At 39.1% G+C, this 12887-nt stretch overlaps 1 protein-coding gene across 2 annotated transcripts; it reads right to left on the bottom strand.

The window, feature by feature from the left end:
* Nucleotides 1-1237: 1237 nt before the first annotated feature.
* LOC139535074 (uncharacterized) lies at nucleotides 1238-5203 on the bottom strand. Of its 2 annotated transcripts, XM_071334548.1 has the most exons (7): nucleotides 5080-5203; nucleotides 4772-4934; nucleotides 4352-4507; nucleotides 4169-4267; nucleotides 3986-4056; nucleotides 1929-2059; nucleotides 1238-1812 (listed from the first exon to the last, which is right to left on the bottom strand). In XM_071334548.1, the coding sequence occupies exons 2-7, from the start codon at nucleotides 4899-4901 to the stop codon at nucleotides 1578-1580; spliced, it is 822 nt and encodes a 273-aa protein (XP_071190649.1). In that variant the 5' UTR covers nucleotides 4902-4934; nucleotides 5080-5203; the 3' UTR covers nucleotides 1238-1577. The 2 variants fall into 2 exon arrangements, with proteins under 2 accessions (XP_071190649.1, XP_071190648.1); XM_071334547.1 differs by having other exon boundaries at nucleotides 4772-5183.
* Nucleotides 5204-12887: the final 7684 nt, after the last annotated feature.

The following is a 12887-nucleotide window of genomic DNA, read 5'->3' as shown; positions in this document are numbered from 1 at the left end:
GTTCTTTGTTTCTGGCCATTTTGAGCCTGTAATCAAACCCACAAATGCTGAAGCTCCAGATACTCAACTAGTTTAAAGGCCAGTTTTATTGCTTCTTTAATCAGGACAACATTTGTCAGCTGTGCTAACGTAATTGCAAAAGGGTTTTCTAATGATCAATTAGCCTTTAAAATGATAAACTTGGATTAGCTAACACAACATGCCATTGGAACACAGGAGTGATGGTTGCTGATAATGGGCCTCTGTACGCCTATGTAGATATTCCATTAAAAATCAGCCGCTTCCAGCTACAATAGTCATTTACAACATTAACAATGTCTACACTATTTCTGATCAATTTTATGTTATTTTAATGGACAAAAATGTTTGCTTATCTTTCAAAAACAAGGACATTTCTAAGTGATCCCAAACTTTTAACGGTAGTGTATACTCATATTCTGCATACGCATTCATTAATATTTCTACCTCCACTGGGGAGAAGTAGGAGGTTCAAGCCCTTTTTTCTCCTGTTGCCATGATGAATCATGTTATCTGCGTTCCATTGATGAGGGCTTTTAATCTCCTCATGCACATGCTTTACTCTGGGTTAACTTAACTCAGAGTTGATTTAACTAATTGTTATCACCTGTAATGAAACCAAAAACACAGAGTTTGAAAGCTCAGAATTAGTCAACCCAGAGTTCAGGTTTAAACTCAGTATGTTAAACCTGCTATCTGAAACAGGGCCCAGGTGTAGCAGTGATAAGGTGTTGGGACTGTTGTTGAGACAGCTTAAAGTAGGCCCTACCAGTTTGTGGGGACTGTTTGTCACCATTATAGTGCAATGAATCTATTGTTTAATGTTGTGTAGTGGCTTTGCTGGCATGCATTAAAACATTTTTTTATTGTTTGCCCCACCAAGATTTTCATGCTAAAATCTCTGCATAATTCATAAAGGATTTGTATGTTAACTCAAATGTACTTATAAAGCCCTTTTTACAGAACTGCTATTATATCACAGAACAAAACATATAACATCACTCAAGTCAGTTATCCTCAGACCTTATTTTTAGGTTTTATTCCAAAACCCTATACTTTCTTCCCTTAGAGATGGCTGAACAAACCAGAGGTAACTAATTTCCGGGTTTTAGGACTACAAGCTGGTGAGCTCTGTAGCTCATTCTTTTTGCAGCGCACAATACCCACCTCATAAGAGGTGAAAGACGCATGAGAATAACAAGACAGAAGCTCCAAGAAAGGGAGTTCGATATCTCTATATTTAAAAAAAAAAGTCACATTAAAGTTAAACATTGCATTTACAGTATCAAAAATACCACAAACACATGTTTGCAAATAAAACAGTCAAACTCATGCACTTATTTCTGTACCCCAGTGGAGGCTGGTGAGAGGAGCTATAGGAGGATGGGATCATTGTTATGGCTGGAATTAAATAAATGAAATGGAATCAAATGTTGTTTCCATATGTTTGATCTGTTTGTTAACGTTCCATTTAAATTCCTTACAGCCATTACAATGAGCCCGTCTACCTACCAGCCTCCCTACTGTACACGTATAATGAATACAAGCAGGGTGCATGGTTATTTTGGCTTAACCCTCTTGGCACCCTCCTTGTAGTCCTCCTTGGTCAGTCGGTACCCCCAGTGCTGTAATGTCTGTCTGACCACAGGAGAGATTGTTGGGTTGTCAAAGCCACAGCCTGACCGGACAACTTTGGTGATAAGATTATTTCTCCACCGGCCTTTTACCCCAGCACACTTTGCCCATCGCCCGATCTGACGCTCATCATCCTTAGTACGCCGACCATGGTAAAACCTGTAGGGAATTTACATTTCAGAGTAAGATTCTGAGGAAGAAGACACTAATGTAGGAGAATAGAAAGGAGCCTTATTATACCCAGTCTGAATGTACTGTATATATTCTGCAAATACCTGCAGTACCACTGAAACCACCCATAGGGATCCTGGGTTACAATCCATCCACTGCTTTCCCACATTTCTAGACTGCCTCCACACTTCACTTTGTATGTGTTTACACTGTCTGTGTATGTTGATGAGGCCACCTGTATGGGGAAACACATAATGCATTATTTATTATAAACAGTGTGAGCCTGGCTTTGTAACGTCTTATTAGTAGGGATTCACGATATATCGGTGAAAATATCAGAATCGGACGATATTAGCTAAAAATGCCAACATCGGTATCGGCCCAATGTCTAGTGTAATGCCGATGTGGAAAACCGATGTCAAAGCTGACGTGCATGCCTATATAATGTAGGTACATGACGTAATGATGCCACATAAAATTTTGCGCTACATGTGCAACACAGCATTTCTAACCTAGCCCACAATGTCAGCTGTGTGGATCGAGCAGTCAACAAGTCGAGCAGTCATTTGAAAGAGTAAGAACATTTCAGCGAGACAACTCAAAGGCGAAATCCATTAACGCCAAGATAATGGAATTCATTGCCCTAGACAATCAACCGTTCTCTGTCGTGGGTGATGTTGGATTTTTCGCGACTGGTCGAGCACCGGTACACACTACCAAGTGCACTATTTTTCAGATTTTGACCTACCGGAGTTACACAGTAATACGCTAATGTTTTCTGGGTGTCACTGAGTAGACTGATACCCCGTGTCATTCATTCACAATCCATAGGTAAGGCTGTACAGTGAAATAAGTATGCCCTCAATACAATTCTAAAGTATAATACATCCAGTGTGATTTCAACCGATTTTTGATTTTATATAACATTCCAATCTCGTTAAGCATGCTCTATTCAATTATGGCATAATTCTACTATTTGTATTAATTTGCATCTGTCAATGACATACTTTTATTTTGAAGGCTAACTGCAAAGTCCACTATTGTGGCTAGGTTCACATTGATGGGTCCGACCACCATTAACCAAATAAGAACTGTCTTATAAATTAGGATTATTTTAGATGATGACAGCTAGCTATATAGTTAACAGATTGTCGTTTTGCTATGTTTTTGGGGAAGAACATTGCTTGCATCCATGAGCTAGCTAGCTTTTTTTATATGACCAGCACTGTAGGTGCGCAAGACAACTTCACCAGCATCATAGCATACGTATCGATGAATCGTTGTGACATATGAAATACGGGTGATAGTGTAATCAATGTGTAATAACTATGTCAAAAATGTATGAACACGTTAAATTATGTGACGTGCAGTCATATTCAGGTCCTGATTGGTCAAATATTGTTATTTGACCTGTATCTTTTTGACACACAAAGACCCAAACGGCGTTCCATAGAAATCCTGGTTGAGAATGAAACGACTGAATAAATGAACAACGAAACAGCACAGCAAGTAAGTGAAAGAAATAGGTTTTGATTATGTTTTACTGGTAAATGCCAACAAAATAACTTTTTGGTCAGTGTGGTGCGTGTAACCCTTATTTAACTAGGCAAGTCAGTTAAGAATTCTTATTTACAATGACGACCTACCCCGGACGACGCTGGGCCAATTGTGCGCCGCCCTATGGGACTCCCAATCATGGCCGGATGTGATACAGCCTGGATTCAAACCAGGGACTGTAGTGAAGCCTCCTGCACTGAGATACAGTGCCTTAGAGCGCTGCGTCCATGTGTGTGTGTTAACTATTTAACTGTAGTAGAATGTTTAAAAAGGCAGCTAAAATGTTAAATATCGGATATCGGTATCTGTTTCTTTTGGCAAGGAAAATATCGGTGCATATATTTCATTAAATTTCCAAATGACTCAAAATGTCTAACTTCGTCAGGATCATTATGAGATCATAGCAACATTGGTGGGCATGCTTATGACAAGTCTTATAATGTTTTATTTTCGCATTATACCAATCAGCTTTAATTGTTCAGTCTTGTTTGGGTGTCTCTATTACAATGAATGTGTTCATAGGTGTTTTATCGTTAATTTAGTTTGGTAGGCCAGTGTGAGGCCACAGTCAGTGTGTAGAGTAGGTTTGGTTTCGTATAATCACCTGTGTGGGAATGTTCAAACCTTTCAGGCAATCCTCAGGGAGCTCCTTCCATTCATCTTTGCAATTTTGTTCTATGACGAAAGAAACAAAAAAAGTGTGATTAGTAAAGTGGTTAACCTACATTAGTAATTAACTCATAACATCCAATGTAATGATTTTAGATGTGTGGGATAGGCTACTCACTTGTGACACTTGAGCATATTGGTCTGAAGTAGGTACCACCAAAGCTGCCAGCCTGAAGTACGTCTTTTGGTGACATGTTAGGTTGGAACTGTGGGAAGTCTAAGAAAAATGTACGTTACTTGTCACCGAGCCTTCTGTGGAATGAATGTCCATGTGTTAAAACAGTTGCATATGTAGGCATACCTTTAAAAACAAGTTGTCCTTTGTCATTCTTTGGAACCTCTAGGCATCCATCCCGAATCATCTTCTGGCTTGCATCTTTAGAACTTAGAGAAACTTCTGAGCTACCCAAGAATTTGTGTTTTTTCTTGCTTGAGTCCTTCTCTATTTTAGTATGTTCTGTGGAAAGTAAAGTTATTTTTAGGTGGCTAACGTATTTTTTGGGTTTGTTTTTTACCATTGGCCGTGTTCAAGAGGATCAAACCCGCAATGTATCCTGGTTAAATTGTGACTGACTGACTAATAATGAGTCGTTATTTATGATGAAAATTGATTTGTTGATAGTCGTTTTGATGCTCTGGAGCACGGCCATTTTCTATGCAGCATACTAGGCAGACCTTAGGCCACGTTGTACCTACTCAAAACCGTGACTCACTCACTTACCCTTGTTCAGAGCTTTATTTGCGCAAGTCTTGCCACTATCCTTCGATTTCAGCTTTTTGCAGTCTGGAAGACTTGTCTCAGACGAGGAAGCTTTTCTTTTTGTAGAAGTTGTCCCGCTGCTTTTCTCCATGTTTCGTCTCGTTATGTTCCTTCCTGTAAGGCCCTAGACAACGTTCAAATGAAATACTGTACATCGAAAACGACCAAGCATCGGAGTTGCACAAACCTAGCTACAATGGTTTTGTTGTGAAAAAGAAGGGACTCAATTGTATCCTCAATATGAATGGTGGGAAAATCGTGTTAAGTACCTGCGCATCTCACTGTTTATGTAATGCTACGGGTGCGCCTGCTTTACAAGCCAGCGCGCCCCGAACAAGGCGCCGTAGTCAGAAGACGCGTTCCAATCAATGACATATTAACCCTGGATTGCTGATGCTATGTTTTGGCCACGGAGAGGCTTTGAAGGCGCCTCCTCAGAAAAGCATTCTTCCATAGGAATGAATGAAATTCTAGAATGTTTCAAGGACAAAAATTATGTTTATTTACATATTTTTGTTGTTGTAGTGGGGACAGTAACATTAGTAGTTTCCAAAATTATGCTTTAAGGAAAATGTTTTTATATATTTTTTGGTTCCAACCAATGATTTATATATACCTTAGAAAACTGACAGTGGGTGCTGTTTTGAAACCACCATGCCTCCATCTTTGCACACCCATCATTGTAAAAAATATTTTGGAATCTATAGAAATGCATTTATTAATGTCTACATTGGTTTTTGCCATGTGTATTTTATTAAAGACACCTTAATGCATACTTAAATATACTGAACAAAAATATAAATGCAACATACAACAATTTCAAAGATTTTTACTAAGTTACAGTTCATAGAAGGAAATCAGTTAATTTAAATAAATAAATTAGGTCCAAATCTATGGATTTCACATGACTGGGCAGGGGTGCATCCATGGGTGGGCCTTGGAGGGCATAGGCCCACCCACTGGGGAGTCAGGCCCAGCCAATCAAAATGAGTTTTCCCCCACAAAAGGGCTTTATATTACAGACAGAAATACGTCCATTTGGAGAGCATAAGGTGGGGAGTGTTTGAGTCGTTCAGTCAGACTTTCCTCTTGATTGCTAGCTATATCATAAATTCTTAATTTCACAGTGTTATCTGACAAAGGTATTGATGTGAGTTTCTGTGCCTCTACCTCCCCACACATTGTTTTCGCCATATAAATTGGGCCAGTCATATCAAAGTCTCTGGAATAGTGTGTGATTTCATATTATAGCGGGCATAGCCATTCACCATGGGAATGATTCAAGTGCAACGGTCAGGTGCAGCCTTTTCCCCTGATCTAAGGGTGCTCTCTGATTGAATTTTAACTGTTAGATTTGAATAATTTTCATTTAGATTTTTAAGGTTAACCACGTTACAATGATTTTCAGAGAAAAAGACAATGTCATAATATAAACACTGCCGTTCAAAAGTTTGGGGTCACTTAGAAATGTCCTTGTTTTTGAAAGAAAAGCACATTTTTGTCCATTAAAATAACATCAAATTGATCAGAAATGCAGTGTAGACATTGTTTATGTTGTAAATGATTATTGTAGCTGGAAATTGCAGATTTTTAATGGAATATCTACAAAAGCTTACAGAGGCCCATTATCAGCAACCATCACTCCTGTGTTAGCTAATCCAAGTTTATCATTTTAAAAGGTTCATTGATCATTAGAAAACCCTTTTGCAATTATGTTAGCACAGCTGAAAACTGTTGTCTGATTAAAGAAGCAATAAAACTGGCCTTCTTTAGAGTAGTTGAGTATCTGGAGCATCAGCATTTGTGGGTTCGATTACAGGCTCAAAATGGCCAGAAACAAAGAACTTTCTTCTGAAACTCGTCAGTCTATTCTTGTTCTGAGAAATGAACTATCCACCCAATCAAAGGATCAGAGAATTAATCTAGTATTGAAAGTATATGCTACAGCTAGCTAGCACTACAGTGCATAAAAGGTGGTAAGTAGTTGACTCAAAGAGACAGAAAGGCAATAGTTGAACAATTTTTATTTTGAATATTTTATTTTTGCATTTTCCGATTTAAGAACATTCATAACAAAAGTGAAAAGATATTAGACAAAGTGACAGTAACAGATGAGCGTAACAACAAAGAAATAAATAATAATTATATATACAAACATACAGTAAATAAGTCATAATAAAGAATAAAATAATAGTAATGAGACATTGGATCATATGGTCACCTGCCATAAGCTACATATTATACATTACGTGTGAAACATTATGTGAGGATTATATAGAGATTCAATCAATGTGATGTGAGGGGAGATTCTCCATATAGTCAAAAGGTTGCCAAATTCTGTAAAATGTCTCTAACTTATTCCTCAAGCAGTAAGTGATTTTCTCCAGTGGGATAGCCACATTGCAACTGGCAGGGGGGAATCCAATTTCCATTTCAAGGCAATACATTTCTTGGCAAATCTCTAGCAATATTTCTGTTAGCTTTATAGTATGGGATTGCTTAAGATTTGAGTTAGTAAAGTTACCCAGTAGACAGACCTCCGGGTCTAAAGGGAATGCAACCCTGTGAATTGAGGATATGGTATCGCATACCCCCTGCCAGAAACTGTGTCGTTTTGAACACTGCCAAGTGGAATGGAGGAATGTTCCTTCATCTGAGCCACATCTAAAACATAGGGAGGAGATATCAGGGTTGAACTTGTGCAGTCTAGATGGGGTGATATAGAGCTGATGGAGGAAATTAAACTGGATCGGTCTGTATCTGGAGTTCAATGTGGATGTAACACCATTCCTGCATAGGTCACTCCATAGACCCTCATCAAGATCAATACCCAGATCTTTTCCCCCATCTAAGTCAGGATTTATCTAGCTCAGGCAGGGTTAGTCCTGACATAAGAGCATCGTAAACACGGGAAATAGTCTTGAACAGTGGTTGGTCTGCGTGGCAGAGTTGTTCAATAGGTGACATCTTAGGTAGGTTCCATTGTCCCTTGAGAGTCACCCTAATAAAGTTTCGTAGTTGTAGGTAGCTAAAGAAGTCCCTGTTAGGCAAGTGGTATTTCTGTTTCAGCTGATCAAAAGACATAAGAACTCCCTCCTCATAACAATGTTCCAGAAGAGTGGTACCCTTATCAGACCATGGTCTAAAGTTACTATTCTGGAAAAACATAGGGATCAATCTATTGTTCCATAAAGGGGTTTTAGGGGAAAGAAATCCCTCTCGTCTGTACAGCTCATGAAGCTTGCACCATGCCAGGAGAGAATGTATGATTAAAGGGTTGTCTGTGATGGTTTTTATAGATTTTCTGTCCCATTTATAAAACAATTCTGCCCCAGTGTCATCATTTACCTCAAAACTTTTCAATGTTCAACCATGAGGGAGAGGGACCATTGTCAAACCTCTGAGCCAGGAACCTAGACTGTGCAGCCCAGTAGTACATTCTAAAATGGGGGAGGTTTAAGCCCCCTTGACCGTAATCAAGGGTCAATTTATCCAGGCCAACCCTGGAGGTTGGTCTGCTTGTCGAGAGAGGAAAAGAATGCTGCGGGCACAGGGATAGGGAGAGATTGAAACAAATATAGAAATCTGGGCAGGACATTCATTTTAATTACATTGATTCTACCCAGTAGAGTGAGAGGCAAGTCCATCCATTTACAAAGGTCACCCTCCACCTTTTGCAACAAGCTGGCCAGATTGAGTTTATAGAGGTTCAGGTTACCATCCACCATTATGCCCAAATATGTGAAGCCCATAGGCGACCATCTAAAAGGAAACTTATGCTTGATGGTATGGTGGTCAAAGACAGACAACGATAAGATTTCGATTTGATTAAAATGTATCTTATATCAAGAGAAAGAACTATAACACTGTAGTAGGATCTGCAAGTGAGAGAGGGAATGTTCTGGGTTTGTTAGAAATAAGATAAGGTAGTCCACAAAGAGTGATAACTTATGGGTATGGAGGCCCACCTCAAAGCCATGTATGTCAGGGCAGTAGTTGAACAATTTTGAACAAATTCATTTTTTCCAAAATGAAGGAGAAGAAAGTTTTTATTTTAATGCATTTATTTTTCTATTTTTAAAAAACTTTCAGTTTCACTTACTTAGCTAGCAAATGCAGCTAGCTAGTTTAGCCTACTCAAACACCCTGCTCAAATAGAGGGATGCTATGTTAGCTAGCTGGCTATGACTATAGAACCCACTCTGGCTATGTTACATTCAGTTATACTATAGAACCCACTCTGGCTGTGTTACATTCAGTTATACTATAGAACCCACTCTGGCTGTGTTACATTCAGTTATACTATAGAACCCACTCTGGCTGTGTAACATTCAGTTATACTATAGAACCCACTCTGGCTATGTTACATTCAGTTATACTATAGAACCCACTCTGGCTATGTTACATTCAGTTATACTATAGAACCCACTCTGGCTGTGTTACATTCAGTTATACTATAGAACCCACTCTGGCTGTGTTACATTCAGTTATAAACTGGGTGGTTTGAGCCCTGAATTCTGATTGGCTGAAAGCCATGGTATTTCAGACCATATACCACGGGTTTTCCTGCTCTATTTACGTTGGTAACCAGTTTATAATAGCAATATGGCTCCTCGGGGGTTTGAACAGCCCTTAGCCGTGGTATATTAGCCATATACCACACGTCCTCTGGCCTTATTGCTTAATTATACTATAGAACCCACTCTGGCTGTGTTACATTCAGTTATACTATAGAACCCGCTCTGGCTATGTTACATTCAGTTATACTATAAAACCCACTCTGGCTGTGTGACATTCAGTTATACTATAGAACCCACTCTGGCTAACTATCCAACACAACAGGTAAGCTTTTGGTTTTACTCATTTATTGCCACCTGAGCCTGCCGGTGTTAGAGCTAAACTGCTTAATGACTGCACACTGTAACGTTACTACATGATTCTAGTGAGTTTACTAACAAGTTAGTTATATGTATGTTGACTATGACGTTACTTTAGCAAATATGGTGACAAAGGCTGTGTGTAGTGGTTATGATATGGTTTGGCTTGGAAAGTTTTTTTTGCCAGGTCACATACAGCTGATGTGTTGTGCATTGAAGTCCACGAGTAAAGGGACAAGGTGAAAGGAGGAGAGAAGGAATACAATGTCTCTGCAATAAAAGTGAACTTTGTTTACGCGTGGTCAGGGTGTATTCATTCCGCCGATTCTGTTGAAAAGCGTTTCTTAAACGGAAGCGAACGGAACAAAACAGGAATAAACATACCTGAATTTGTTCAATAGAAACTCTTGTTTGCAACTATTTAATGTGTCACTGTCTGTCCGTGTGTCACTGTCTTTCACCTCAAATGTTTCTCCCGACCTGTGTGCACCTACTTTGTAAACTTTAATTCATAGGCTAGGTTGTAGCAACCTCATGATGGGTATATGGAACATGTTTGTATCATGTAGTAGCCTAAACCTCTCGCTGTTACATTGAACTGGGTGAATGGAATATGAATGAGTCATCCAATATCATCCAATATGCTGTAATAGAAAAAAAAATGTCCTCCATCTTAAACGTCAATGACCGCCACTGGATGAAACACGCTTCACCATCTGGCAGTCCGATGGACGAATCTGGGTTTAGCGGATGCCAGGAGAACGCTACCTGCCCGAATGCATATTGCCAACTGTAAAGTTTGGTTGAGAAGGAATAACGGTCTGGGGCTGTTTTTCATGATTCTGTACTTCCAACTTTGTAGCAACAGTTTGGGGAAGGCCCTTTCCTGTTTAAGCATGACAATACCCCCATGCACAAAGCGAGGTCCCTACAGAAATGGTTTGTCTGTACGGACCTCAACCCATCGAACATCTTTGGGATGAATTGGAACGGCGACTGCGAGCCAGTCTTAATCGCCCAACATCAGTGCCCGACCTCACTAATGCTCTTGTGGCTGAATGGAAGCAAGTCCCTGCAGCAATGTTCCATCATATAGTGTAAAGCCTTCACAGAAGAGTGGAGGCTGTTATAGCATCAAAGGGGGGACCAACTCGATATTAATACCCATGATGTTCGACGCTCAGATGTCCATATACTTTTGGTCATGTAGTGCATCTTGAATTTTATGTGGCATACTTGTCAAACCTCTAGACCTTAAGTGAAACTGATACATTTTACAATTCATACTATGCCAATTGTTTTTCATTGAAGGCAGACAAACCAATTCATTCCTTTCTCTTTTGAGTAATTGCCACTTCCATTTTTGTGGTAGAGCTGCAATGAGATTGTTGATACAAGTATGGAACAACCCATGTTTTATTATTCATTGGATGTATTACATGCTGCAATAAAAAGTAAACATTTTAATTGATTATTGCTTTGCACAGCTGAGGCTCATTCATTAGTGTTTATGATGCTCTTAACAAATATATTTTATATTTCAAAGTCTCCTAATGTCAGGAACTGAGTGGTAAGAATATTTATTTTTAAGGCTATGAGGGAGTTTGTAAATGTGGAGAATAGCAAGAGAATATCAGGGACAGCTATCTGATAAGTGATTGGGATGAAACCCCCAGTATGGTTATGGTTAGGTCTGCCATCAGCTGACAGATTTAAACTGTAAGTGTCTTTCGTACTGCAGTTCATAGTTCAAACCACAAAGTGAAAACAAGTACAAGCAAGCAGTTAAATCCACAGGGCAAACCTTGCCCTGGACCAGGGAATCCTATCAAAAGCTAAATCTGCCTTTTCCAGATTTGGCCAGTTTCTCCAGCTTGGTGGCCCCTATACTGTACCTGCACTACCTCCCATCATGTTCCCACTCCCAGTGCAATGTATTCCGTGGCCCCAGCAAACAAGTTCCAGAACACAGCAGCGGACCAAGCTGTACTTCGGTTGGCTCCTTCAGAACTAGTCTCCATGATCACTTAACATCTCAATGGATTCCTGCCTTGGAGAATGTTCATTGTCAATCTATTTCATATTGTATATCATGTCATCACTATCTGCAGCCTGGATAGAGAACTCATTGTTTGTTTGCTTAGTATCTCACATTTTCAAGATGGATGTGATAGATGTTGCCACTACTAATGTTCGTATGCAATTAAAACAGATTTACATGCTGCAACTTAGCATCAATAAGATAATTGTATTGCATGAGGATGGAAGACTGTATTTGCCCATACATTTTATCATAAGATACCCTCGAGTGAAGATTAGATAAGAATATTTGGACCCAGTATCACTCCAAGCTTGTCGATGAGAAGTTAGATTTATGAACATGACATGTTCTGTTTGTTTCCCTGTGACTGTGGGATATAGCTTCAATGACAAATATATAGACATTATGTGAGTTCAAGGCTGTAGTAATCCATCTGTCTATTATTCTATGAACAAGCTACTGAATCTCTGTGCAGAACCTAAACAAGTCAGTTTGAAATTTAAAAATAAATCAAAAGTAAGGTGCATTTTTGCATGTGAAATCATTCATAATGAATGCACAAGCTAGTGTTTCACACTTCATGTGAATAAATACCAGGATTTTGCCTTTGGTTTAACTTTAGGATGATCATTTCCTCAGAGTCCAGACAATTCCATAATTGAGGTGTGTGTTTCTCTGGCTTGGTATTGGTCATCAGAGGGAGAGATACTGTACACAGACTCTACTCCTCTCAGGAGTTTTTTTTTTTAATTTTTTTAATTTATTTAACCTTTATTTAACCAGGTAGGCAAGTTGAGAACAAGTTCTCATTTACAATTGCGACCTGGCCAAGATAAAGCAAAGCAACCCTAACACATACAACAACACAGAGTTACACATGGAGTAAAACAAACATACAGTCAATAATACAGTAGAAAAAAAGAAGTATATACAATGTGAGCAAATGAGGTGAGATAAGGGAGGTAAAGGCAAAAAAAGGCCATGGTGGCGAAGTAAATACAATATAGCAAGTAAAACACTGGAATGGTAGATTTGCAGTGGAAGAATGTGCAAAGTAGAGATAGAAATAATGGGGTGCAAAGGAGCAAAATAAATAAATAAATACAGTAGGGGGAGAGGTAGTTGTTTGGGCTAAGTTATAGATGGGCTATTTTCCCGT

This window comes from Salvelinus alpinus, chromosome 1, assembly GCF_045679555.1.
Source record: "Salvelinus alpinus chromosome 1, SLU_Salpinus.1, whole genome shotgun sequence".
In the NCBI taxonomy this organism is placed as follows: Eukaryota; Metazoa; Chordata; class Actinopteri; order Salmoniformes; family Salmonidae; genus Salvelinus; species Salvelinus alpinus.
Note: the sequence above shows the minus strand (reverse complement) of the source record. Positions and strands in the feature narration are given on the sequence as shown.